This window comes from Salmo salar, chromosome 12 (genome assembly GCF_965601325.2).
Source record: "Salmo salar chromosome 12, fSalSal1, whole genome shotgun sequence".
NCBI classification, from domain to species: Eukaryota; Metazoa; Chordata; class Actinopteri; order Salmoniformes; family Salmonidae; genus Salmo; species Salmo salar.
In genome coordinates, this window is record NC_138302.1 from 80,150,582 (window position 1) to 80,176,581 (window position 26,000).

Here is a 26,000-nt window from a genome sequence, read left to right on the forward strand (position 1 = left end):
TGGACAGTATGTTGATAGAATATTTAGTGTATATGTAGAATACGTAGGATAGAATAGTAAATATACAGCAATAGTTGAATAGGATGGCCTTGACTAGAATACAGCATATTGTCACGCACTTCTTTGTCTTCTGACGATATTGCGAAATCGTCATCTGAAAAGGTAGACCAAAACGCAGCAGGCATGCGGTTGTTCATTTTGAACATTTAATTAAATCAAGAACAATCTCCCACCAATAACAAACACACCCTAATATATGGGACTCTCAATCAAAGGCAAATAGACAACACCTGCCTTCAACTGAGAGTCCCAACCCCAATTAACCAAACATAGAAACAGACATACTAGACTAACCATAGAATACATGAAAACCAAACAGTGCCCAAAAACCCCGGAATACTTAAATCAAATGCCCCTTCAACAAACACACCACCCCGAACCACATGAAACGAATACCCTCTGCCACGTCCTGACCAAACTACAATACCAATTAACCTTATACTGGCCAGGACGTGACACATATACATATGAATAATAACTTTCCTCCCAAAACAACTGAAACTATTATTTATCAATATTAAATATTTAAATAAGAGAGTTTTAAGGCGTCTGAAAAGGAAATGATGTCCTCCTCCTCACTCATTTCGTGGGAAGTTTTCCCAGGTCACACCAGTTGAGGCCGGCCGCTCTCAGTCATTTCTGCCTGGACGTCTCTCCAAATATTTCTGGGTCACCCCCTCTGTTTATTTGGGTCCTGGGGGTTGCATTTCAGAGACTGGCGAGTGATGTTGCTGACTGATTTTTAGTAGGCCTAAAAGGGCAGTAAACTATCTGTTGAATCTACACTGAGTGTGCCAAACATTAAGAACACCTGCTCTTTCCATGGCATAGACTGACCAGGTGAATCCTGGTGAAAGCTATGATGCCTTATTGATGTCACTTGTTAAATCCACTTCAACCAGTGTAGATGAAGGGGAGGAGACAGGTTAAATAATTATTTTTAAGCCTTAAGACAATTGAGACATGAATTGCGTATGTGTGCCATTCAGAAGGTGAATGGGCAAGACAATATATTTAAGTGCCATCCAGACAACTTGACACAACTGTGGGAAGCATTGGAGTCAACATGGGCCAGCATCCCTGTGGAACACATTTTACACCTTGTGGCGTCCATGCCATGACAAATTGAGGCTGTTCTGAAGGCAAAATGGCTTCTGTCCTCCGTCCTATTACAGATCCGAGCAGTAGAGGTAGAAGTCTATTCCTGCCACAGCTAGAGCTCTCACCCAATGGGATCAGTCTGAGCGACACTTCAACAAGATGGATGTTAGGCATGGAGCTTCAAACCGAGCGTGTTGGGCCCAGACATCATTGGGGCCAAAATGAGTAAAGGGTTGTAGCCCTTCTCCTGCCCCCACCTAATACGAGGTGCTGCCTGGGTGACAGGAGCCCATAAATAACCAAGCTAGCGTGCCAAAGGAACACACTCACCTGAACACCGACATGGACACAGCACAGCAGAATGCCATGGCAGGAGAGAACAGGGCACAAGACCGCAATAAATGCCCTACATCTTTGTAATGTCACAGGACAAGGGAGTGTGTGTGTGTGTGTGTGTGTGTGTGTGTGTGTGTGTGTGTGTGTGTGTGTGTGTGTGTGTGTGTGTGTGTGTGTGTGTGTGTGTGTGTGTGTGTGTGTGTGTGTGTGTGTGTGTGTGTGTGTGCGAGAGAATGAAGAACAAACACCATTGTAAATACAACCCATATTTATGTTTATTTATATTCCCTTTTGTACTTGAACTATTTGCACATCGTTATAACTCCTGAGTGGCGCAGCGGTCTAAGGCACTACATCTCACAACCGGCTGTGATTGGGTCCCGTAGGGCGTCGTCCAGGTTATGGTTTAGCCGGGGTATTGTTTAGCTGTCATTGTAAATAAGAATTTGTTAACTGACTTGCCTAGTTAAATAAAGGTTAAATACATTTTTTTTAATAACACTGTACGTAGCCATAATATGACATTTGAAATGTGTCTATTTCTTTGACACTTGTGGGTGTAATGTTTCCTGTTCATTCTTGATTGTTTAATTCACTTTTATTGATTTGCTATTTCATTTGCTTTGGCAATGTAAACATTTGTTTCCCATGCCAATAAAGCCCTTTGAATTGAATTGAGAGAGAGAGAGAGAGAGAGAGAGCGAGAGAGAGAGAGAGAGAGCGAGAGAGAGAGAGAGAGAGAGAGAGAGAGAGAGAGAGAGAGAGAGAGCGAGAGAGAGAGAGAGAGAGCGAGAGAGAGAGCGAGAGAGCGAGAGAGAGAGAGAGCGAGAGAGAGAGAGAGAAAAAAGGATTAGGCCACAGACAACACAATTAAACTATATTCACAAAATCATTTTATTCTTCATTCTGAAGCTTACCCCTAATCTCATTAAACATGCCTTTCATGTCTCAAAGTAAGGTTATCAGAGACTCAATATTTTGAATGGTCAGCCTTCCCACTGGTTAAAAACTTGTTGAAGCAAAGTTGTAATTTCAACCAAAAGATTATATGTGATCACATTGATTTAACGTGGGAAACTGATTGAATTTGCAAAAAGTAATCAATGTAAGTGAATTTTGTATTTTTTTCACCCAACTTTTAAATTAAATCCAATGACAGGTTGAAATGTTTTGTTGATTTCACATTGGATTCGCATTAGTTGACAACTCAAACAAACGTAAATAAAAACTAGACGTTGTGCCCACTGGGTTGTCTCCGAATTTGGCAAATCAGCTCATACAAAATTACAAATCACTGCAATAGATTTAGCATGTAAACAGGCCCTCATTATTATGAGTCATTCTCCCATCAGCAGCCTCCACTGGATCCAGTATGAGGGAGAAGGGGATACATGTATTGAATTTAAAGAGCATACTGAGTAGAACATCATTAGATACAGTCATATATTTTGTTATATTTTTTAAGAGAAATGGGGCTGGCATATAGGATTTACAGTAGTTTCTCCGTGTCTCTGGGCCACACTCCAGTACAGTAGGTGGCGGTAATGCACCATGACGTTGGATGCCAGCCGCCAATAAACCCACCGAAGAAGAGATTTCTGGTGATCCGCACGTTACTCATGGACGTCACGCGGAAATACATTAAACAAAGATGGCAGCGTCCTTGATAAGCAAATGTTGACCGCAGTGAAGTGTCAAACATACCCCATAGTGGTAATTCATACTCAGAACGGCGACGTGAAAGCTGACAATAGAAAGAAGACTTTGAACAGCTAACATGCAAAAAAGAGAATTCACTGCTTCGCTAGTGGTAATGTCTTCATTTCCTCCATCATGTAATACCACACTGCTCGTCTTATTTTGCTTGCAATAATAATTAAGCTAACTTGCAAGCAAGCAATTTGTCTGTATTTCGACTAATTTACTAGCCAAAACGATTTTGCATTATTGCCTAAACAAGTGCCCACGATAATGTTGCTTGCTACCTGTCACTAGTCTTCAGCACCGCTGATATCAAAGGTTTGGCTCACAATGAACTGTCACCCTCATTTGGAAGGTCAGGAATGGATTAGGAAGCATTGGCACCACCATTAGTTAGCTGAAAATTCTCAGCTACAACACCACTTGACCTTTTCAAGTGTGTTATTTTATGCAGTGTTGTGTGTCATTCTGCAAGTGTGCTTACTGTGCTTGCTATATTATGGTAAAGATTGTCAGTGGTTATCATGGGTGAGTTTGAAGGAAAGCAGAAGGGTAAACTCAGCACAGTTTGATAGAGACCTTATGATCTGTCTCACCCATTCTCATAGTCAACATTGCAAAACTTTTAGAGCCTTATTTCCTTTGCACCAAAGTTTAAGGGCTCCCGAGTGGCGCCACGGCCTAAGGCACTGCATCTCAGTGCTAGAGGCATCCCTACAGACCATGGTTCATATCAGGCTGTATCACCACCGGCCGTGATTGGGAGTCCCATAGGGCGGTGCACAATTGGCCCAGCATCGTTAGGGGTTGGCTGGGGTAGGCCATCATTGTAAATAAGAATATGTTCTAAACTGACTTGCCTAGTTAAATAAAGGTTCAAATGTGTGCACCTATTTCAGAAGGGAAAATGACGAAGACATTCAACAGCCACTTCACTCCATTAACTACTATGGTATTACAAAGCAAATACTAGGCTATGTAACAACATATTGGTTGAGTCACTTCTCCGTACCTTCAGGCTCTGATCAATCCCTACACCCAAACAAGGGCACTGCGTTCATCCACCTCTGGCCTGCTGGCCTCCCTACCTCTGAGGAAGCACAGTTCCCGCTCAGCCCAGTCAAAACTGTTCGCTGCTCTGGCACCCCAATGGTGGAACAAGCTCCCTCACGACGCCAGGACAGCGAAGTCAATCACCAGCTTCCGGAGACACCTGAAACCCCACCTCTTTAAGGAATACCTGGGAAAGGATTAAGTAATCCTTCTACCATCCCCCCCCCCCCCCCCCGAAAAAATAAATATATATAGATGTACTATTGTAAAGTGGTTGTTCCACTGGATATCATAAGGTGAATGTGCACCAATTTGTAAGTCGCTCTGGATAAGAGCGTCTGCTAAATGACGTAAATGTAAATATTGACACAATGCCGTATACTGAGTAATTACCATGCTAATACACAGTTATAAGAGCAACTTAATATAAAGTGCCTTATGATCTTATTCCTAAATGTGTGCATTGTATGACCATCTGGGTTAGACTCTGGGTCGTCTGCAGACTGCAGGACTATGCAAGCCCGCTGAGCTAAAGTCTTGGTATTTGCCTGGGAAACTAATGCAAATTTCCAGGTCAGGAATGGAACTCATCACGCGACTGTGGTCCACAAAATCACTTCCTTTACAGGTGTAAATGTTGCACTGGGCCAAAGGGGTTGGGCAGTACCCAAATATAATGTCATGGTGAGCCTATTGCTCATCCATAATTATTTGAGTTAGTACCAGCATCATGGAAAACATTCAGAATGGTCTCATTCCTAATTATTTCCAAATGGGATAAAAGTAGGGAAAGACAGTAACGTATCCAACTGTTCAAGGACATGTTTGTTATGGTGATGGCTCAGTGTGGGAGCAAAAACAATGGCTCTTTGTTGAATACCTTATCACTATGCTGTCAGAATATCTCTTAAGTCACTCAGAGGTAGGTAGGTGTAGGTGTGTGTGCGTGTATTTTGATTTTTGTATGAATGTGAGTTGAGTTTCCCGGATGAGTGTTTGTCTCTGTGTGTCATCTCTCTCTGCTAGGCAGGGGACTATGCAGTGTTTATGAGTTGCCTGAAGATGACTGTGTTTGTTCGCTACATGCTAGGCGGGGGGCTGTGCTGGGATGTGCGTGGACCTTACCCTCTTCCCCCTGGACACCATTAAGACCAGACTGCAGAGCCAGCAGGGCTTCACCAAGGCTGGGGGTTTCCGGGGCATCTATGCAGGGGTTCCATCTGCTGCCATCGGCTCTTTCCCCAATGGTGAGTCACTTATTATTAGTCTCTGTCACCACTAAGACCCCACAGAAAGACTACCTGTTGACACACCATAATAAAGCTTACACATGGAGAGCATCTGATTGGCTAGTTTATTCATGTTTATTCAAAGAACCGCTTCAATAATTAAGTAAATACATGAAACAAACATTTTATTATTGTTAGCCTTTTCCTTGTACGACCAGCCTATGTTTGCCCACAACTGTTGATTGATTAAATAATTTGAATAATAAAATGAGAGCAGCTCACAAGCTTATTAATGAGATGGGAAAGGCTACACGGACACCTCTGGTGCCAAAATTGATGACGTACAGTACCAGTCAAAAGTTTGGACACACCTACTCATTCAAGGGTTTTTCTACATTCTACATAGTAGAACAATAGTGAAGATATGAAAACTATGAAATAACACGTATGGAATCATGTAGTAACCAAAAACGTTACACAAGTCAACATTTAGCCACCCTTTGCCTTGATGACAACTTTGCACACTCTTGGCATTCTCTCAACCAACTTCATGAGGAATACTTTTCCAACAGTATTGAAGGAGTTCCCACATATGCTGAGCATTTGTTGGCTGCTTTTCCTTCACTCTGGAGTCCTACTTATCCCGAACCATCTCAATTGGGTTGAGGTCGGGTGATTGTGGAGGCCAGGTCATCTGATGCAGCACTCTATCACTCTCCTTCTTGGTCAAATAGCCCTTACACAGCCTGGAAGTGTGTTGGGTCATTGTTCTGTTGAAAAACAAATGATAGTCCCACTAAGCGCAAACCAGATTGGATGGTGTATCGCTGCTGAATGCTGTGGTAGCCATGCTGGTTAAGTGTGCCTTGAATTCTAAATAAATCACAGACAGTGTCACCAGCAAAGCACCATCACACCTCCTCCATGCTTCACCGTGGGAACCACACATGCAGAGATCATCCGTTCACCTACTCTGCGTCTCACAAAGACACGGCGGTTGGAACCAAACATTTCCAATTTGGACTCCAGACCAAAGGACAGATTTCCACCGGTCTAATGTCCATTGCTGGTGTTTGGCCCAAGTAAGTCTCTTCTTCTTATTGATGTCCTTTAGTAGTGGTTTCTTTTCAACAATTTGACCATGAAGGCCTGATTCACACAGTCTCCTCTGAACAGTTGATGTTGAGATGTGTCTGTACTTGAACTCTGTGAAGCATTTATTTGGGCTGCAATTTCTGAGGCTGGTAACTCTAATGAACGTATCCACTGCAGCCAAGGTAACTCTGGGTCTTCCATTCCTGTGGCGGTTCTCATGAGAGCCAGTTTCTTCATAGCGCTTGATGGTTTTTGCGACTGCACTTGAAACTTAGAATGTTTTTGAAATGTTCCGTATTGATTGACCTTCATATCTTAAAGTAATGATGGACTGTCATTTCTCTTTGCCTATTTGAGCTATTATTACCATAATATGGACTTGGTCTTTTACCAAATAGGGCTATCTTCTGTGTACCACCCCTACCTTGTCACAACACAACTAATTGGCTCAAACGCATTAAGAAGGAAAGAATTTCCACAAATTAACTTTTATCAAGGCACACCTGTTAATTGAAATGCATTCCAGGTACTACCTCATGAAGCTAGTTGAGAGAATGCCAAGAGTGTGCCAAGCTGTCATCAAGGCAAAGGGTGGCTACTTTGAAGAAGCTCAAATTAAAAAAAAAAGTTTGATTTGTTTAACACTTTTTTGGTTACTACATGATTCCATGTGTGATATTTCATAGTTTTGATGTCTTCACTATTATTCTACAATCTAGAAAATATTTAAAAAATAAAAAGTACACTTTAATGAGTAAGCATTGCATTTTTCTACGGCTGGCCATGCTTTCCACCTGGCTACCCCAACCCCGGTCAACAGCACTGCACCCCCTACAGTAACTCGCCCAAGCCTTCCCCATTTCTCCTTCTCCCATATCCAGTCAGCTGATGTTCTGAAAGAGCTGCAAAATCAGGACCCCTACAAATCAGCCGGGCTAGACAATCTGGACCCTTTCTTTCTAAAATTATCTGCCGACATTGTTGCAACCCCTATTACTAGCCTGTTCAACCTCTCTTTCGTGTCGTCTGAGGTTCCCAAAGATTGGAAAGCAGCTGCGGTCATCCCCCTCTTTAAAGGGGGGGACACTCTTGACGCAAACTGCTACAGACCTATATCTATCCTACCCTGCCTTTCTAAGGTCTTCGAAAGCCAAGTTAACAGATTACCGACCATTTCGAATCCCACCGTACCTTCTCCACTATGCAATCTGGTTTCAGAGCTTGTCATGGGTGCATCTCAGCCATGCTCAAGGTCCTAAACGATATCTTAACCGCCATCGAAAAGAAACAATACTGTGCAGCCGTATCCATTGACCTGGCCAAGGCTTTCTACTCCGTCAATCACCACATCCTCATCGGCAGACTCAACAGCCTTGGTTTCTCAAATGATTGCCTCGCCTGGTTCACCAACTACTTCTCTGATAGAGTTCAGTGTGTCAAATCGGAGGGCCTGTTGTCCGGGCCTCTGGCAATCTCTATGGGGGTGCCACAGGGTTCAATTCTTGCGCCGACTCTTTTCTCTGAATACATCAATGATGTCGCTCTTGCTGCTGGTGATTCTCTGATCCACCTCTATGCAGACGACACCATTCTGTATACTTCTGACCCTTCTTTGGACACTGTGTTAACAGCCCTCCAGACGAGTTTCAATGCCATACAACTCTCCTTCCGTGGCCTCCAACTGCTCTTAAATACAAGTAAAACTAAATGCATGCACTTCAACCGATCGCTGCCCGCACCTGCCCGCCCATCCAGTATCACTACTCTGGACGGTTCTGACTTAGAATATGTGGACAACTACAAATACCTAGGTGTCTGGTTAGACTGTAAACTCTCCTTCCAGACTCACATCAAACATCTCCAATCCAAAGTTAAATCTAGAATTGGCTTCCTATTTCGCAACAAAGCATCCTTCACTCATGCTGCCAAACATAGCCTCATAAAACTGACCATCCTACCAATCCTCGACTTCGGCGATGTCATTTACAAAATAGCCTCCAATACCCTGCTCAATAAATTGGATGCAGTCTATCACAGTGCCATCTGTTTTGTCATCAAAGCCACATATACTACCCACCACTGCGACCTGTACACTCTCGTTGGCTGGCCCTCGCTTCATACTTGTCGCCAAACCCACTTGCTCCAGGTCATCTACAAGACCCTGCTAGGTAAAGTCCCCCCTTATCTCAGCTCACTGGTCACCATAGCAGCACCCACCCGTAGCACGCGCTCCAGCAGGTATATCTCACTGGTCACCCCCGAAGCCAATTCCTCCTTCGGCCGCCTCTCCTTCCAGTTCTCCTCCCTTATCTCACCTCATTTGCTCACTTTGTATATAGACTTATTTTTCTACTGTATTATTGACTATGTTTGTTTTACTCCATGTGTAACTCTGTGTTGTTGTATGTGTTGAACTGCTTTGCTTTATCTTGGCCAGGTCGCAGTTGTAAATGAGAACTTGTTCTCAACTTGCCTACCTGGTTAAATAATGGTGAAATAATAAAATAAAAAGTAGGTTTGTCCAAACTTTTGACTGATACTGTACTTCATCAATTTGAGCACCAGACGTGTCTGTATAGCCTCTCTCTCTCTGTCTCCCCACTCTTTCTCTCTCGCCTTCCCCCCTCTCTCTCATGCGCACGCTCACTTTCACGCTGGTGCTGTACGTCATCAATTTGGGCACCAGGCGTGTCTGTATAGTCTCCCCACTCTTTCTCTTTCTCTCTCTCGCTCACGCTGACACTCACACTCACTCTCCCAATTCAATTCAAGGGCTTTATTGGCATGGGAAACATGTTGGCATTGTAAGTAGATAATAAACAAAAGTGAAATAAACAATAAAAATGAACAGTAAACATTTCACTCACAGAAGTTCCAAAATAATAAAGTCATTTCAAATGTCATATTATGTCTATATACAGAGTTGTAACGGTGTGTCACTCTTTCTCTCTCTCTACCCACCCTCTCTCTCACTCTACCCACCCTCTCTCTCTCTCACCCCTACTCACCCTTCTTCTCCACTCCCTCCAACCCTCTATCTCTACCCTCCTTCCAACCCCTCACATTTTCTCACTCTACCCAGTGTTATTAATTGCTGTATGCAGGTTGACTAATGGTCCCTAAACTGTGACGGTTCTGCTTGGTTTCAGCTGCTGCGTTCTTCGTCACTTATGAAAGCACCAAGTCCATGCTCGGAGCCCACGGAGCCCTCTCAGCCCCACACATGGCACCTGTCACTCACATGCTTGGTGCATCCCTGGGAGAAGTAGTATGTCTGCCATCCACTTTCTTTCTTTCTCTTGCATGCATCACAGTCCAAATGCAGCATGCTTGTTTACATAATTGCCTGAAAATTTCACAGACAAATATGCGCTGGGTTAGAATGTGGTTTTGGCTGTCGGCCTCGGGCCCAGCTGGGTCCTTGGGGTCCTTGGGCGTCTTAGCATTTCGCCACCAGCTGGGTAAATAAGAGCTCATTATTGGCTATTGACTTAGCTGTTTTCCACGCGAGGCCCCAGACTCCCTCAATTTTGTCTGGGGATTTGGGCTTTAAAGCGGTGAGGAGCGGCACAATTTCCTCTGTTGATCCAGTCCTAATCGCTCACTGCCAAGGAATCCGTCCCTTTGGGGCTGGCTGTTCACGTTGGCATGGGAGGAGGGGTTTCTCCTGTCTTCTCCTGCCACCATCTCCATCTCCACCACCTCCACTAGTACTGGTTCTTAGTATTCATGGCTTTTGGATAGATGTCATTTAAAGTTTTACATGTTTATGAAATGCCTCTTCCAATTGTATTGTGAAACATTGTAAACATTTTCTGTTGTATTTTTGTTCAGTCAGCGGTGAGGTCAGTGCTGCTTTTAACCCGTAACCCGCTACTGGGGATTTGAGCACTTCAAAAGGGGAAGCCGTGGAGCAGAGCAGGGGTGGTGCCCCGCTGCATTCTGAGTACGTGTTACGTGATTCAAAGGGAGTAATCTCCCGGCTTACTCATAAAGACCTAACCCAGGGCAGCCCAGAGAGACACCGACAAGCAAAAAACATCTTCCAGATTACGCAACTGTTTCCAAATGTCATTCTGTCTTCTACCTATGATGCATATTTGGAGTTGAATACACATGGAAATGACATGTTTTTTATTTGAATTACACTATATATACTTCAAATGAGTGGATTGGGCTATTTCAGCCACACCCGTTGCTGACAGGTGTATAACATGGAGCACACAGCCCTGCATTCTAATCTAATTTATGGGCTCCCTAGTGGCGTAGCGGTTTAAGGCACTGTATCTCAGTGCAAGAGGCATCATTACAGTCTCTGGTTCAAATCCAGGCTGTATCACATCCGGATGTGATTGGGAGTCCCATAGGGCGGCGCACAATTGGCCCAGCGTCATCCAGGGTAGGCATCATTGTAAATAAGAATTTGTTCTTAACTGACTTGCCTAGTTAAATAAAGGTTAAATAAAAAAAAATCTCCATAGACAAACATTGGCAGTAGAATGGCCTTACTGAAGAGATCAGTAACTTTCATCGTGGCACCGTCATAGGATGCCACCTTTACAACAAGTCAGTTCGACAAATGTTTGCCCTGCTAGAACTGCCCCGGAAACTGTAAGTGTTGTTATTGTGAAGTGAAAATGTCTAGGAGCAACAATGGCTCAGCCGCGAAGTGGTAGGCTACACAAGCTCACAGAACGTGAAGGCCAAGTGCTGCAAAAAATGTCTGTCTTCGGTTGCAACACTCACTACCGGGTTCCAAACTGCCTCTGGAAGCAATGTCAGCACAATAACTGTTCGTCATGAGCTTTATGAAATGTGTTTCCGTGGCCGAGCAGCTGCACACAAGCCTAAGATCACCATGCGTAATGCCAAGCTTTGGCTGGAGTGGTGTAAAGCTCGCCGCCATTGGACTCTGGAGCAGTGGAAACGCATTCTCTGGAGTGATGAATCACACTTCACCATCTGGCAGTCCAACGGACGAATCTGAGTTTGGCGGATGCCAGGAGAACACTACCTGCTCGAATGCATAGTGCCAACTGTAAAGTTTGGTGGAGGTGGAATAATGTCTGGGGCTGTTTTTCATGGTTCGGGCTAGGCCCCTTAGTTCCATGAGAGTAAATCTTAACGCTACAGTATACAATAACTGTGCTTCCAAGTTTGTGGCAACTGTTTGAGGAAGGCCCTTTCCTGTTTCAGTATTACAATGCCCCCACCACAAAGCAAGGTCCATACAGAAATGGTTTGTCGAGGTCAATGTGGAAGAACTTGAATGGCCTGCACAGAGCCCCAACCTCAACCCAATCTAACACCTTTGGGATGAATTGGAACGCCAACTGTGAGCCAACCTAATTGCCCAACATCAGCGCCCGACCTCACTAATGCTCTTGTGGCTGAATGGAAGCAAGTCCCTGCAGCAATGTTCCAACATCTAGTGGAAAGCCTTCCTAGAAAAGTGGAGGCTGTTATAACAGCAAAGGGGGGACCAACTCCATATTACACTACAAGACCACATACTTTTGGTCTTGTAGTGTATCTCAGATCCCTAGATAATCATTGTATCAATTACAAAATTCTAAACAAAAAAATTGAATTTGCCTTAGACTTAAAGTAACTTTTTCAAAGTGCCCTTGTCTCTGCCCTAGATAGAGGTTGAGTTAGAACTGAGTTGGTAATCTTTGTGACCTGTGCAGTCATCATTAAGGAGATAATTAAATACACTGTATATCCCTGAGTTAAAGCCCTCAGCCTCTGTCTTAGAGTCCTGTCTCCACCTCCAAGTTTCAGTTTAAAGTTTAAAGTCTGGTAGCAGCAGTTGTGATGTGTGTGTAGCATGAATGTATATGTGGGCATGTGTGCATGTGTGTTAGGGTGCGGAGAATCAGAGCAGGTGGTCAGTCCAGTTCAAGTGTTCAGCAGTCTGATGGCTTGTAGATACCAACAGGCTCAGAGACCGTTTCTATCAGACCTCATGCTCTGATACCGTCTGCCCAACACTAAGGGAGAGAACAGCTTTGAGTAGATATCCTGGATGGGTGGGAGCATGGTCCCTTGCGGCCGTGGTCGGAGCAATACCCGTACCAGGCCTTGATGCAACCAGTCAGGACGCTCTCGATGGTGCAGCAATAGTATTTCGAAAAGGGTTGGCCTGCCTAATTTCTTCAGCTGCCTTAGGAAGTAGAGACGCTGTTGCGCCCTCTTAACAAGAGTGGTGGTGTTGGTCCATGACAAGTCCTCAGGGATGTGGACGCCTCTAGCAGGGCAACTCTCTACTGCAATCATCCAATCTGACAGGTCACCCTGTGCCCTATGACAGAGGGTATATATGAATCTTTGTATTTATCATGTCTTTTAGATCTATGGCTGCCTCAAATTCCTATTTTCGTCTTTAACTTCTGTTCTTGTACCCAACATGATGAGAAGTTGAGCTTCAGGAGAGGTTTGCCAGAGGCTCTGTCTCACACACACACACACACACACACACACACACACACACACACACACACACACACACACACACACACACACACACACACACACAGGTCATCAGGCCCCATCTTTGCTCATCTCCTGCACTTCTCTTAACTTGCTTTGTGTGAATACAGATCAGGCCCACCTTGTCACCACCAAATGAAAACATCAGAATCCCATTATGTTCCCCCCCTTCTCCACATTACCTTAACCTTCCTTTACTTCTGTCTGTTGTCAGGCTGGCGCAGAGCACATATGCCAGTTAGATTCTTCCATTCTCTCTCTCTCTTTCACTGTCTCTGCTTTGCTCTTTTGCTCTCTCTCTCTCTTTCTCTCCCTCCCTCTCTTGATGATTCTCTGTCAGCAGCTGGCTGCAGGTATGGCCTCACAAACGCCAGAATGAGGTGTGATTTGGTCCTAGTCAAAACTCAGGGGACTCCATTTAGTTGTGTTATGCCACCTGTGTGCAGGTTGGAACATTCTGGACTAGAGGCACACAATCAGGATTCAAGTTTTGTCAGGGACAATCACGATTTACCACAGAAGATTTTTCTTTAGTTCACGTATTTCATCATCATAGGGGAATCGTGGGTGACCTCGTTCTCCAAGGTTTGTTGCAGACGACAACTCTCTATTGTCTACTTTTTGCAACCTTTCTAACAGAAAGAGAAGAGGAAACAAATAAAGAAACAACCAAAGACAGAGAGGAGGAGGAGGAAGGAAAGAGAGAATAGGAGATAAGCCTCAGCTCCATTGTTTTAGTGACTGTCCCTCCCATAAAGAATGGTGGAACTGATGGTGTCTGTCAGGGGCTAGCAGGTGGTTATCCAACTATTATATCACATTTATCTTCATTCCCATTCGCCCGACACAGTCCCTGAAAGCTCATTTGTCAAGCGGAGGGAGCAGCTTTCTTGCATTTATAAAGCTTGTCTCTTGGAGGATGTACTGGGAAACGGAGTGTGTGACATGACAAGGGGGGCGGGACGGGGTGGCGACTGGCAGCTACTTAACTTGGCACAGCCTGGAATAATCCATGCATGGGCTCCCTGAAGAGACGGCAGTATGTGATTTATTGGGTGTGCATCATCCTCATCTCTCCCTCCTCACCCCGCCTCAAATTGAGTTGTGCTCCAAATTGGATGTTTGATGAAAATGCACGGTGTCAGTGGGAGATTGGCTCAGCCATATCTAATATGACTATCCAGCCTGTGTCTGTTGGTCGTCATGTGTAGAAATTGCCCAGTGCCGTCTGTCATTGAGGTGTTTCTGCAGGACTGCTCCCAGGAGCTTCCTCATAGGTTAAAAAAAACAGATTAGCAGGATTTCAGAGGAAGAGACATAGCTGATGTTTATGCAGTTATTACTACCCGGAGGAGATGTCTGAATGGATGTTCTGATACAATGCTGACTTCCTGTGGGAAATACTGCTGGGCGGCTGAGGTGATCAGGGATGGCCCGGAACGTTCTTTTGGTTTTCTTCCTGATTCTGAAATAACTTCAGTGGAGACAGACAGTGTGTGTGGATTGCCATTGATTGTCTTATGAAAGTTAGACTGAAATGTGTGTTTGGCTAAAGTGAGATTGTGGAAAAAGATTAGCTGCCCTCTATGAACTGCTGAACTACGTCTTTCACTGGTCAAATGGGTCACTGTGTTGGTCTGTGTTTACTGCAAGATCCCCAGGGCTGCAAAATGTTGAGTTCTTCCATCTGTTTGAGTTATTTCATCCTACATCACATTGAGCCTGTCTCTCTCTGCTCACGCCTGAGGCTGCTCCATATGTGTGGATTCCACCCTGTTGCTTTAATGCCAGTTCTTTCTATGTTAGTGAGACAGAGGGTTCTTTTAAAAGTGCCATTGCCAAAAACTTTGAATGACAAATGAATCAGTTGTCTTATCTTCTGTCTGGAGCCTTGCCTATTGTCTCTAAGCCCTTTGTTCTTCTACCTGTGGCTCTCTTTGTCTGTCATCCAGACTGGCCACAGGAGCAGGATTGTAGGCAGGGGATTAACTAGCCATGAGCCGGTTGGAGGGAATGAGGGAGGGAGGGATGAAGGAAGGAAACGACTCAAGCCCTGGATTGATTTGCCTGCATGCTGATTGTTGCGGTGAGCCTTCGTTAATTTCCCCTGTTCCTTCCACAGCGTTTCCCCAGTGATTGAGTGTGGGCTCGTCGGTTGTTGTTTGGTGGCGTCGTGGAATTTGAAAGCCGTCGTCATTAGGATTTACAGCAGCAGCCAGGCAGGGAGGCAAGCCGGAGGAAACACAGGCTCAGATCACACGCTACCTCTAATTAACGCCACACACTCCAAATTGCTTGTAAATAAAGATGAATTGCGTAGGGAATGTAAAAGACGCTGGCAGTGGATTTATCATACATTTAGCCTACCAGGCCAGTCTGTGGGATGGGGGGGGGGGGGGGGGGGGGGGGGGGGGGCACGTCTGTCACGCCCACACCCCTCCTTCTAAACGTGAGATAACAACCCAGTCCCAGACAACCCAGTGGGGTACACCTAAATCTGCCTCCACCCTGCCCATCACTCATGGGTCTGATCTCAGATAGTGCTTTCATACACATGCTCCTAAAACCCTCCTCTGAAATGATCTGTTCAGAGGATGTACACTCACTCTCCCCATAGCAGTCCTCAATTACTTCCAAATAAACAATGTCCCTAATTTATTTGGTATAATCTCTGTCTCATTCCGCAGCCTGCCGTGAGCTGATGTGAAAGAGCGCCCTCCACCACTACATGATACAATTGTCAGCAATTACTTGTCATAGCCACTTTTCTTTCCACTTAGCAGCATCATTCTGATCCTTTGGCGAATTAGGTGGGGAAACATGATATACAATGTATGATAAATGTTAACTCAGCCAAAGGAAGAGTAAATTAGATCTTAGAAATGGATCCTGTCAGGTTGTATAGCAGACAGACGGCAGCTAGTGCTCTGTCTCACCACTGGGGGGCACTCTGGCACCATGCTTTGGAGGGAGAAAACGGTCCTTTGAATACTGTAGAGAAAGGTTACGCTCACAATTAGACACCTTTGCCATGTGGGTTCTGGAGCAAGGGTTTGTTGGTTTGTTTCTTGTTTGACAGAACATTTCGAAGTCAGAAGCCATGTCATTCTATCCTCAGATGAAGTGGAAACAGTCAGTACTGCAGGACCTGTTGGAGTGATATGATACCCACCTTCAACACATGCTGGTCTCCTGTACTTGGGTGACCTTGAAAATCATCTGAGACAAGTTGTCAGCTACTGGTCACTCTCTATTCATTCCACTTGAACTGTAAAATTACTGGCTGTTCCCAGACAAACTGAATTCTCCATCTCTCAATCACCAGTGGTCACCCTCTCTCTACTCTCCATCCCCCATGTGCAGTTAATACATACATTACATGTAATGACCTGCTCTGGCAGAGGGGTACAGTGGGGGTGAAAGAGGGAAATATAGAGAGATGTCCTAGCAGCTGGGCTGAATCCTGGCTAGACCCTGCCCTAGACCAGAGGGGGCTGACCGGGCTGAGAGCTGAGGATGGCCAAACCAGCATACCAGTAATTACCATGGTGCCACTGTCACCTTGGTGTCATTCTCCCCTTTGCAGAGTGAGATTGCCGCTGCAACAGTAACGATAGCCATCTCGTGCCGGAGGGAGTCTGGTGCGGTGCGGGGGCTCCTCACCTCCCTCGGTCTGGGAGATTGCCTCCCGTTACTGGTGCTCCCTGGTATTTCCGCTCCGCTGCAGCATGAATGGAAATCAAGCGGAGCAGCCTAGCTTTAAGGGAGCAGGAGGCAGCAGTCATAAATATGAATTATCTTGAGGAATTGTTTGCACTCCATATTTCTGTTGACATGGGTGCTCTTTAGGAGTTTGTATGTGTGAGGTAGGAAGGATGGTGGGGCGGAGGGCTATGTGTGTTTTGCAGAGTAGGACACAGAGGGGCAATGAGGCGGTGACGGTGACCTTTTTACCTGCTGCTCAGGTGTCAATGTGATTAAGGTTTGAATTTTCAGTCACACAGGCCAGTGCTGGGGCATAAATTAGCTTACAGAAGCACTAGGCCTACACTAACACAAAGACCAGGTAGTCTACTCGCAGTATAATTGCTAGGTCATTTCCTGCTTGGCACCTGTGGCGTCTGGCAGCTTACAGTTTTCTCTTTATCTAAAGCAAACAGACTACATACAGTACAGGATAATAGATAGCAACTATTTTTCATCTGTTGCCTTCATCTGTTGCCTCACTTGAGTTTTAATGTTCTTTACACAAATCAAAGTTTAATTTGTCACGTGCGCCGACAGTGCAGGTTAAAAAAAAATTGGTTTTAGGTAAACAATAGATAAGTAAAGAAATAGAAATTAAAAACAGTGAAAATAATAGTAGCGTGGCTATATACAGGTGGTACCGGTACAGAGCCAATGTGCGGGGGCACCGGTTAGTCGGGCTAATTGAGGTAATATGTACCTGAATGTATAGTTAAAGTGACTATGCATAGATGATAAACAGAGAGTTGCGGCAGTGTAAAAGAGGGGTTGGCGGTTGGGAGGGCACACAATGCAAATAGTCTGGGAAGCCATTTGATTACCTGTTCAGGAATCTTATAGCTTGGGGGTAAAAGCTGTTGAGAAGCCTTTTGGTCCTAGGTTTGGCGCTCCGGTACCGCTTGCCATGCGGTAGCAGAGAGAACAGTCTATGACTGGGGTGGCTGGGGTCTTTGACAATTTTTAGGGCTTTCCTCTGACACCGCCTGGTATGGAGGTCCTGGATGGCAGGCAGCTTAGCCCCAGTGATATACTGGGCCGTACGCACTACCCTCTGTAGTGCCTTGCGGTCGGAGGCCGAGCAGTTGCCATACCAGGCAGTGATGCAACCAGTCAGGATGCTTTCGATGGTGCAGCTGTAGAACCTTTTGAGGATCTGAGGACCCATGCCAAATCTTTTCAGTCTCCTGAGGGGAAATAGGTTTTGTTATGCCCTCTTCACGACTGGCTTGGTTTGTTTGGACCATTCTAGTTTGTTGTTGATGTGGACACCAAGGAACCTGAAGCTCTCAACCTGCTCCACAACAGCCCCGTCGATGAGAATGGGGGTGTGCTCGGTCCTCCTTTTCCTGTAGTCCACAATCATCTCCTTAGTCTTGATTACGTTGAGGGAGAGGTTGTTGTCCTGGCACCACCCGGCCAGGTCTCTGACTTCCTCCTTATAGGCTGTCTCGTCGTTGTCGATGATCAGGCCTACCACTGTTGTGTCATCGGCAAACTTAATGATGGTGTTGGAGTTGTGCCTGGCCATGCAGTCGTGGGTGAACAGGTAGTACAGGAAGGGACTGAGCACGCACCCCTGAGGGGCCCCCGTGTTGAGGATCAGTTTGGCGGATGTGTTGTTACCTACACTTACCAACTGGGGTCGGCCCGTCAGGAAGTCCAGGATCCAGTTGAAGAGGGAGGTGTTTAGTCCCAGGGTCCTTAGCTTTGTGATGAGCTTTGAGGGCATAGTCAATGAATAGCTATAGTCAATGAATAGCATTCTCACGTAGATGTTCCTTTTGTCCAGGTGGGAAAGGGCAGTGTGGAGTGCAATAGAGATTGCATCATCTGTGGATCTGTTTGAACGGTATGCAAATTGGAGTGGGTCTAGGGTTTCTGGGATAATGGTGTTAATGTGAGCCATTACCAGCCTTTCAAAGCACTTCATGGCTACGGGCGTGAGTGCTACGGGTCTGTAGTCACACTTGTCAGCGTGTGTGTGTGTGTGTGTGTGTGTGTGTGTGTGGTGTGTGTGATCTGTTCTGGGTGTTGTAATGTCCTGTGTTCCTCCCTTAGGTGGCATGTCTAATCAGGGTGCCTACTGAGGTGGTGAAACAGAGGACTCAGGCCTCGCTGTCCTCCAACACCTACCAGGTGCTGCTGGCCACTCTCAGAGAGGAGGTAGGCCGACACCATGACCCATCAATACTACAATATTTGTGTGTGTATCCAGACTGTGTGTGTGTGGTGTGTGTTCCCTAACACCTATCTTGTCTTGTGCAGGGTGTCAGAGGCTTGTACAGGGGCTACAAGAGTACGGTACTCCGAGAGGTAGGCCTGGTATCCCACACACACACCTACCTTCTACACTGACTCTGCCAAAAGTACATCAAAGCTTTCTCATTGCATTAGCCTCTATCAAACATCATTGGCAGCTTCATGGACTCTTGGTAGTTTTTTGTCCCTCAAATGTGTGTGTATGTGTGTGTGTGGGCAGCCTGTACCACGGTAACATGTCAGGTAGTGTACTTGTAGACTGAGACTATTCAGAATTGATTCATTCATGATAACTGTGTGAAAGACGGTTGTATTTTCTCCCATTATTCCTCTGAAAGCCTTCTAAATCCCGCTGGGCAGAGAGGGGAGTGGATGGAATCACTCAACTATTGGCTTTTTTTTCTGTTTCATTTTGCACAATTACTTAACCGAGACCGGTTCCCTCTAATGGAATATCTTGATTAATTAAAGTAATTAGAGATGTTATAAATGCAAAACAAAACAGGGAGTAAAAAAGAAGAGATTGAGCATTGAACCAGTCCTCTTGATGACGGCTCACCTTTGTAGTAGAGCGCCTACTCTGCTCCCACTCTTTGATTCATTATCTGCTGGTTAATTGAACCTGCAGATCATGGTCATGTGGGATGGATTCAGGAACGCTGCACCCCACAGGCTTTTTTCTTCTTTCTAATTTTCATTAGAATGAGAGAGAAACCACAAGAGTGGGGAAGAAAAATAGTATGTGAGGGTGACAGTTGTTCTCCCCTTGCTTTTTTGGGTACTGTCCCCTACCGCTGTGCTAGCCTGTACTTATTTTCTGCTTCACTAAACCGATGTTATTCACGCAAATTCCATCTGGACAGTGAGGAAAAAAAGGACAACAAGGCTCTGTGATTTCTCCAAGGGGCTGTGAATAAATGAATACATTTGGAGGCTGGCACCCGGCCTGTGTGCATACTAAGGGCCAGATGAAACGGAGGGGAGAGGGGCAGAGGAGTGCGCAGGATCCTCCTCGTGATTGGCTTTGACGTGTGGCAGGATGGTAATTCATTTTCTCATCCAGCTATCCGCTATCTCATCCTGCTCGGCGACCCTGTCAAGATAACTTTGTTTATCCTGAGCAGCGCTCCCCCAGTACGGTCACCTAATTGAGGTCCTCTCCGTGGTGTATATTCATTAAGGATCCTTCAGAAGTGATTTGTGATGGCAGAGATCTCTCAGGTGACTGCAGGAGGCCGGAGGGAGTGTGGCTGTGGCCAGGATGAGGGGCAGGAGGCCGGAGGGAGTGTGGCTGTGGCCAGGACGAGGGGCAGGAGGCCGGAGGGAGTGTGGCTGTGGCCAGGACGAGGGGCAGGAGGCCGGAGGGAGTGTGGCTGTGGCCAGGACGAGGGGCAGGAGGCCGGAGGGAGTGTGGCTGTGGCCAGGACGAGGGGCAGGAGGCCGGAGGGAGTGTGGCTGTGGCCAGGACGAGGGGCAGGAGGCCGGAGGGAGTGTGGCTGTGGCCAGGACGAGGGGCAGGAGGCCGGAGGGAGTGTGGCTGTGGCCAGGATGAGGGGTATGAGCAGTAGGGAGTGTGGCTGTGGCCAGGATGAGGGGTATGAGCAGTAGGGAGTGTGGCTGTGGCCAGGACGAGAGGTATGAGCAGTAGGGAGTGTGGCTGTGGCCAGGACGAGAGGTATGAGCAGTAGGGAGTGTGGCTGTGGCCAGGACGAGGGGTATGAGCAGTAGGGAGTGTGGCTGTGGCCAGGACGAAGGGCAGGAGGCCGGAGGGAGTGTGGCTGTGGCCAGGACGAGAGGTATGAGCAGTAGGGAGTGTGGCTGTGGCCAGGACGAGGGGTATGAACAGTAGGGAGTGTGGCTGTGGCCAGGACGAGGGGTATGAGCAGTAGGGAGTGTGGCTGTGGCCAGGACGAGGGGTATGAGCAGTAGGGAGTGTGGCTGTGGCCAGGACGAGGGGTATGAGCAGTAGGGAGTGTGGCTGTGGCCAGGATGAGGGGTATGAGCAGTAGGGAGTGTGGCTGTGGCCAGGACGAGAGGTATGAGCAGTAGGGAGTGTGGCTGTGGCCAGGACGAGAGGTATGAGCAGTAGGGAGTGTGGCTGTGGCCAGGACGAGAGGTATGAGCAGTAGGGAGTGTGGCTGTGGCCAGGACGAGAGGTATGAGCAGTAGGGAGTGTGGCTGTGGCCAGGACGAGGGGTATGAGCAGTAGGGAGTGTGGCTGTGGCCAGGACGAAGGGTATGAGCAGTAGGGAGTGTGGCTGTGGCCAGGACGAGGGGTATGAGCAGTAGGGAGTGTGGCTGTGGCCAGGACGAGGGGTATGAGCAGTAGGGAGTGGTGGAGGACTAATTCACAGCCGACATGATAATGTTAGGTAGCACATCAATCTCTTCATGGATTTATATCTTCAGATCTATCCTTTTCTAAATGAAATGCTTGCTCTTTGTCAAGCTGAGGTAGGATTTAAGTTTCAGACAGTAGGAAATACCCAAGGCCAGGGGTCCTCAACTCTTACCCTATGAGGTCCGGAGCCTGTTGGTTTTCTTTTCTACCTGATAATTAATTGCACACACCTTGTGTCCCAGGTCTAAATCAGTCCCTGATTAGAGGGGAACAATGAAAAAATGCAGTGGAACTGGCTTCAAGGTCCAAAGTTGAATTTGAGGGCCCTATGCCTAAATGAGAAATGCATAAATGCAAGCAAAGTGATTTCGCTTTGTCTGTGCCAAAAGAAAGTACTTAAATCCAAATACAGGTTCTGGGGAATAATTAGTTTGGATTCCTATGCACTAAGCTGTTAGTTGCATTTGTTGTCCATTTCAATCATTATAAATCCCAGTAAATCACCACCATTAGTATTATGTAAATGCTTAACATTTAATTAAGGCCTTGCTTAGGTTTTTTGTTAATGTACTTTGGCATGTTCCTGGTTTGGGTGGTTTATGGTACGTTCTCTCGCCTCGCCACCTGTTCAGAATACTGTTCCTGTTCACCACTAGAGGGCAGAAGAAGATTATTCCACTCAGAATCATATTATTTATATTTATTTAACCAGGCAAGTCAGTTAAGAACAAATTCTTATTTACAATGACGGCCTATCAGGGAACAGTGCCTTTTAACTGCCTTGTTCAGGGGCAGAATTACAGATTTTTACCTTGTCAGCTCAGGGATTCGATCCAGCAACCTTTCGGTTACTGGCCCACCACTAGGCTACCCTAGTGGTGGGAGAGCCCTTGCCTTCCTCTCCTCTCCAAACTGGCGTTATGACATTTATGAGCACCAATCACCCTGATGAAATTGATAGGCTTTTTTCTGCATGACAGTAGTGAACATGTTTGAGTGCCATTATACTCTAGCATAACATAAGAATTTATCTTGGAGTTGAGCTAGACTGCTTCAATTACTTTTTCATTAATGAGCTTCAATTATGTTATTTGCTAGTAATTTAGTCATTTGCTAGTTTGCATTGAGGAGGGCTGTGTAAGTGAAGCAGACAGTCATTGCTCTGACAAGGTGAAATGATGGAGCTACGTTATCCTCTAACCCTCAAGCACAGCTCAATACTCCTATTGCTCTCTCTTTCTCCCTCTCTGTCTTTGCCTCTCTGTGTCTTTCTCTTCCCCCTCTTTCTCTCCCTCACCCAACTGTGGGCTCTTGTCTCCCAGGGAGTTGCTGTAGGAGAGAGAGAGTGACAGAGAGCGAGAAAGAGTGAGCGACCTGTTTTCCGTGCATCTGTCTGACAGGAATAAAAGCGTGATGATTTATGTGTCCCCGGTCCTCCTCCCAATAACACAGGGCTGGAACAGCCGTCTGGAGCACTGAAATGAAAGACAACCTGCAGTCTCTCTCTCTCTCGCTCGCTCACTCTCTCTCTGCCTCAGCAGACAGGAGCTGGCATCCAGCTCAGGGAGAGAGACCAGTCTTACCAAACGCATTACTCCTCTCTATACTGCTCTCTAGGCTGAGACTCCACAATGAGCTGCTCTCCCTTGGGGCATATATTTCTCTTAAAGCAGTCATATGTAACTATAAATTGTCACCAAAGTAAATACACTTTAACTGCACAGGTAAAAGGGCAACTTTGACTATATAAATGAACTCCTCTGTTCTCCTTTCCCTCTCACTCAAGCCCTCTCTCTCCTTTTCTCCCTCAAACACTGTCGACATGAGGGCCTTTGGCCCCTGTGGCCCAGGTCGAACCCCAGTTGTTTTAATTGCTCTATCGTTTACCTTCCTTCTCTGCCTCAGTCACAGTGGAAAATGTGTGTGTTCTGATGCAATAATGATGTTATACACTGAGTATATAAAACATTATGAACATCTGCTCTTTTCATGACAGACTGAGCAGGTAAATCCAGGTGAAAGCTATGATCCCTTATTGATGTCACTTGTTAAATCCACTTCAAGAAGTGTAGATGAAGGGGAGGAGACAGGTTAAAAGATTGTTAAGCCTTGAGACAATTGAGACAGGCATTGTATATGTGTGCCATTCAGAGGGTGAATGGGCAAGACAAAGATTTAAGTGCCTTTGAACGGGGTATGGTATTAGGTGCCAGGCGCAGCGGTTTGTTTCTAGAACTGCAACGCTGCTGGGTTTTTCATTATCAACAGTTTCCTGTGTGTATGAAGAATGGTCCATCACTCAAAGGACATCCAGCCAAACTGAAGATCTCGTACAACGCTGTGTACTACTCCCTTTCACAGAACAACGCAAACTGGCCCTAACCAGAAAAGAAAGAGGAGTGGGAGGCCCTTGTGCACAACTGGGCAAGAGGACAAGTACATTAGAGTGTCTAGTTTGAGAAACAGATGCCTCACAAGTCCTCAACTGGCAGCTGACGAGTTTAAAAAAAAAGTTATTTGTTTCTGGCCATTTTGAGCCTGTAATTGAACCCACAAATGCTGATGCTCCAGATACTCAACTAGTCTAAAGAAAGCCAGTTTTATTGCTTCTTTAATCAGAACAATAGTTTTCAGCTGTGCTAATATAATTGCTAAATAGTTTTCTAATGATCAATTAGCCTTTTAAAATGACAAACTTGGATTAGCTAACACAACGTGCCATTGGAACACAGGAGTGATGGTTGCTGATAATAGGCCTCTGTACGCCTATGTAGATATAACATAAAAATCTGCCATTTCCAGCTACAATAGTCATTTACAACATTAACAATGTCTACACTGTATTTCTGATCAATTTGATGTTATATTAATGGACAAAAAATGTGCTTTTCTTTCAAAAACAAGGACATTTCTAAGTGACCCCAAACTTTTGAACGGTAGTGTACACAAAGACATTTCAATAGAAAACAGGTAAAATGAAACGAAATGCACCTAGTTTGCTGTCTTTCCAGTTTCAGTTTGAAGTGATTGTGTTAGCTGTGTAGTTGGCTAGCTCCTCTGATCAGTGTCCTGGCGAGAGAGCAAATGTTCTATGCCAGGCGAAATCTCGCATCATTAGCTCATTGTTATGGATGTATCCAAATAAATGTCACTAGAAAACAGCTTAAGCAAACGCAAATGCAGCCAATTTGCTGTTATTCTGACTGCACTGTTTGACTCTAAGTTAGCCGTTATTGGCTAACTAGCAAGCTAGGGATAAGAACGTTGCCAGCTAGCATGGCAACGGAACATTTAGAACGAACGCCTGGATCTAGAACAAAGATATAGAACAAAAAGACTTTATGACTGTGTCGCGTCTCTGGCAACCTAACAGATAGAATGAATGACCTGCCGGCTTGTGTAGCAAGTAGCAACTCTAGATTTGTGTCTGGACTATATCTCGTGGAATAATTAAATAGTAGGAGTACATTCATCAAAATCATTATTTGAATATGTTGGTAACCCTTTGTGTAAAAGCGATAATACCCTCGAAGCCGGTGTTTGGAGGATATATTGGCACAAGTTTTTCTCGGGTATAACAACACCCGTGCCAATATATCCTCCAAACACCGGCTTCTCTGACATTCTCACTTAAACACCCTCATCTGACTCGCTGGCACAGATGGAGAAAGGGAAAGACAATATGTAAGATTTACTCTGCACGTGTGAGGGAATGTAGGCTTCCTCCCTCCCTCTCTCTAACGTGGACACATGGGCACAGTCTGTTATTTAGTACTGGGTTGGACTGTGTATCTAGTCCAGGTTTCCCCTCACTAACATCAATATCTACAGTCCAAAATACTCCTCAAACAACCCCCCCCCCCCCCCCCCAGAAAAAAAGGGAGATGAGACTGGTACACATGTCAGTGTGGGTAAATGTAACTGGGTGTTGTTTAGAAGATGGAATCCTATTGATTCACCTCTGCTTGTCCATTGCTATGTTTACATAATGGGATCAATGAGTAGCAGGGAGGCCTGGCGGATATAATGGGCCCTGTTGACCTTTGTGTGTTTGTCCTGACCTGTCCGTGTGTGTAGAGGTCTGTGTGGTGTGTGTGTGTGGGGGAGAGGGAGAGGGAGGGAGAATATAAAAAGGTGTGTGTGGGGGGTGAGGTATCTGGTGTCAGCACATAGTTGGAGCTGGTATCGGCTGTGCAGACAGGCTGAGGGAAAGGAGACACAGCTGTTGCATGCTGTTCCTACCAGGCAGGCAGGAACCAACCTTCACACTACAGCCTCCTCGTTTCCCTTAGAACCCCTATCCTGCTGGGACCAGCTCCGTCTGATAATCCACCCCCCGCTGGAGCAGTTAGCCTGATCTAACTCACCGGCACCACCTTGATTAGCACCCCCCGTTTATACTCCACAAACCATGTGTACTGAGGTATTTGTTGAGGCAGTAGACAGGAAGCTTTCCATGTTGAAAGAGCAACCAAACCTGACAGTGTCCCTATAGCACTAAGTAGGCCAATAGAATGAGATCAGAGACATCATTTAAAAGGCATCATTGGATAAAACATTACAATGATGGAATTTGCAAACCCGTG

At 45.8% G+C, this 26,000-nt stretch overlaps 1 protein-coding gene across 2 annotated transcripts in view; it reads left to right on the forward strand.

The window, feature by feature from the left end:
* Positions 1–3,089: 3,089 nt before the first annotated feature.
* The window catches only part of slc25a26 (solute carrier family 25 member 26), an 81,088-nt gene continuing 58,177 nt past the window's right edge, over positions 3,090–26,000 (forward strand). For both annotated transcript variants that reach the window (XM_014133413.3, XM_014133414.3), the window contains exons 1-5: positions 3,090–3,307; positions 5,342–5,498; positions 9,725–9,843; positions 18,873–18,977; positions 19,080–19,127. In XM_014133413.3, the coding sequence (XP_013988888.1) occupies positions 3,275–3,307; positions 5,342–5,498; positions 9,725–9,843; positions 18,873–18,977; positions 19,080–19,127 (462 nt within the window). In that variant the 5' untranslated portion in view covers positions 3,090–3,274. The remainder of the gene's footprint in view (positions 3,308–5,341; positions 5,499–9,724; positions 9,844–18,872; positions 18,978–19,079; positions 19,128–26,000) is intronic.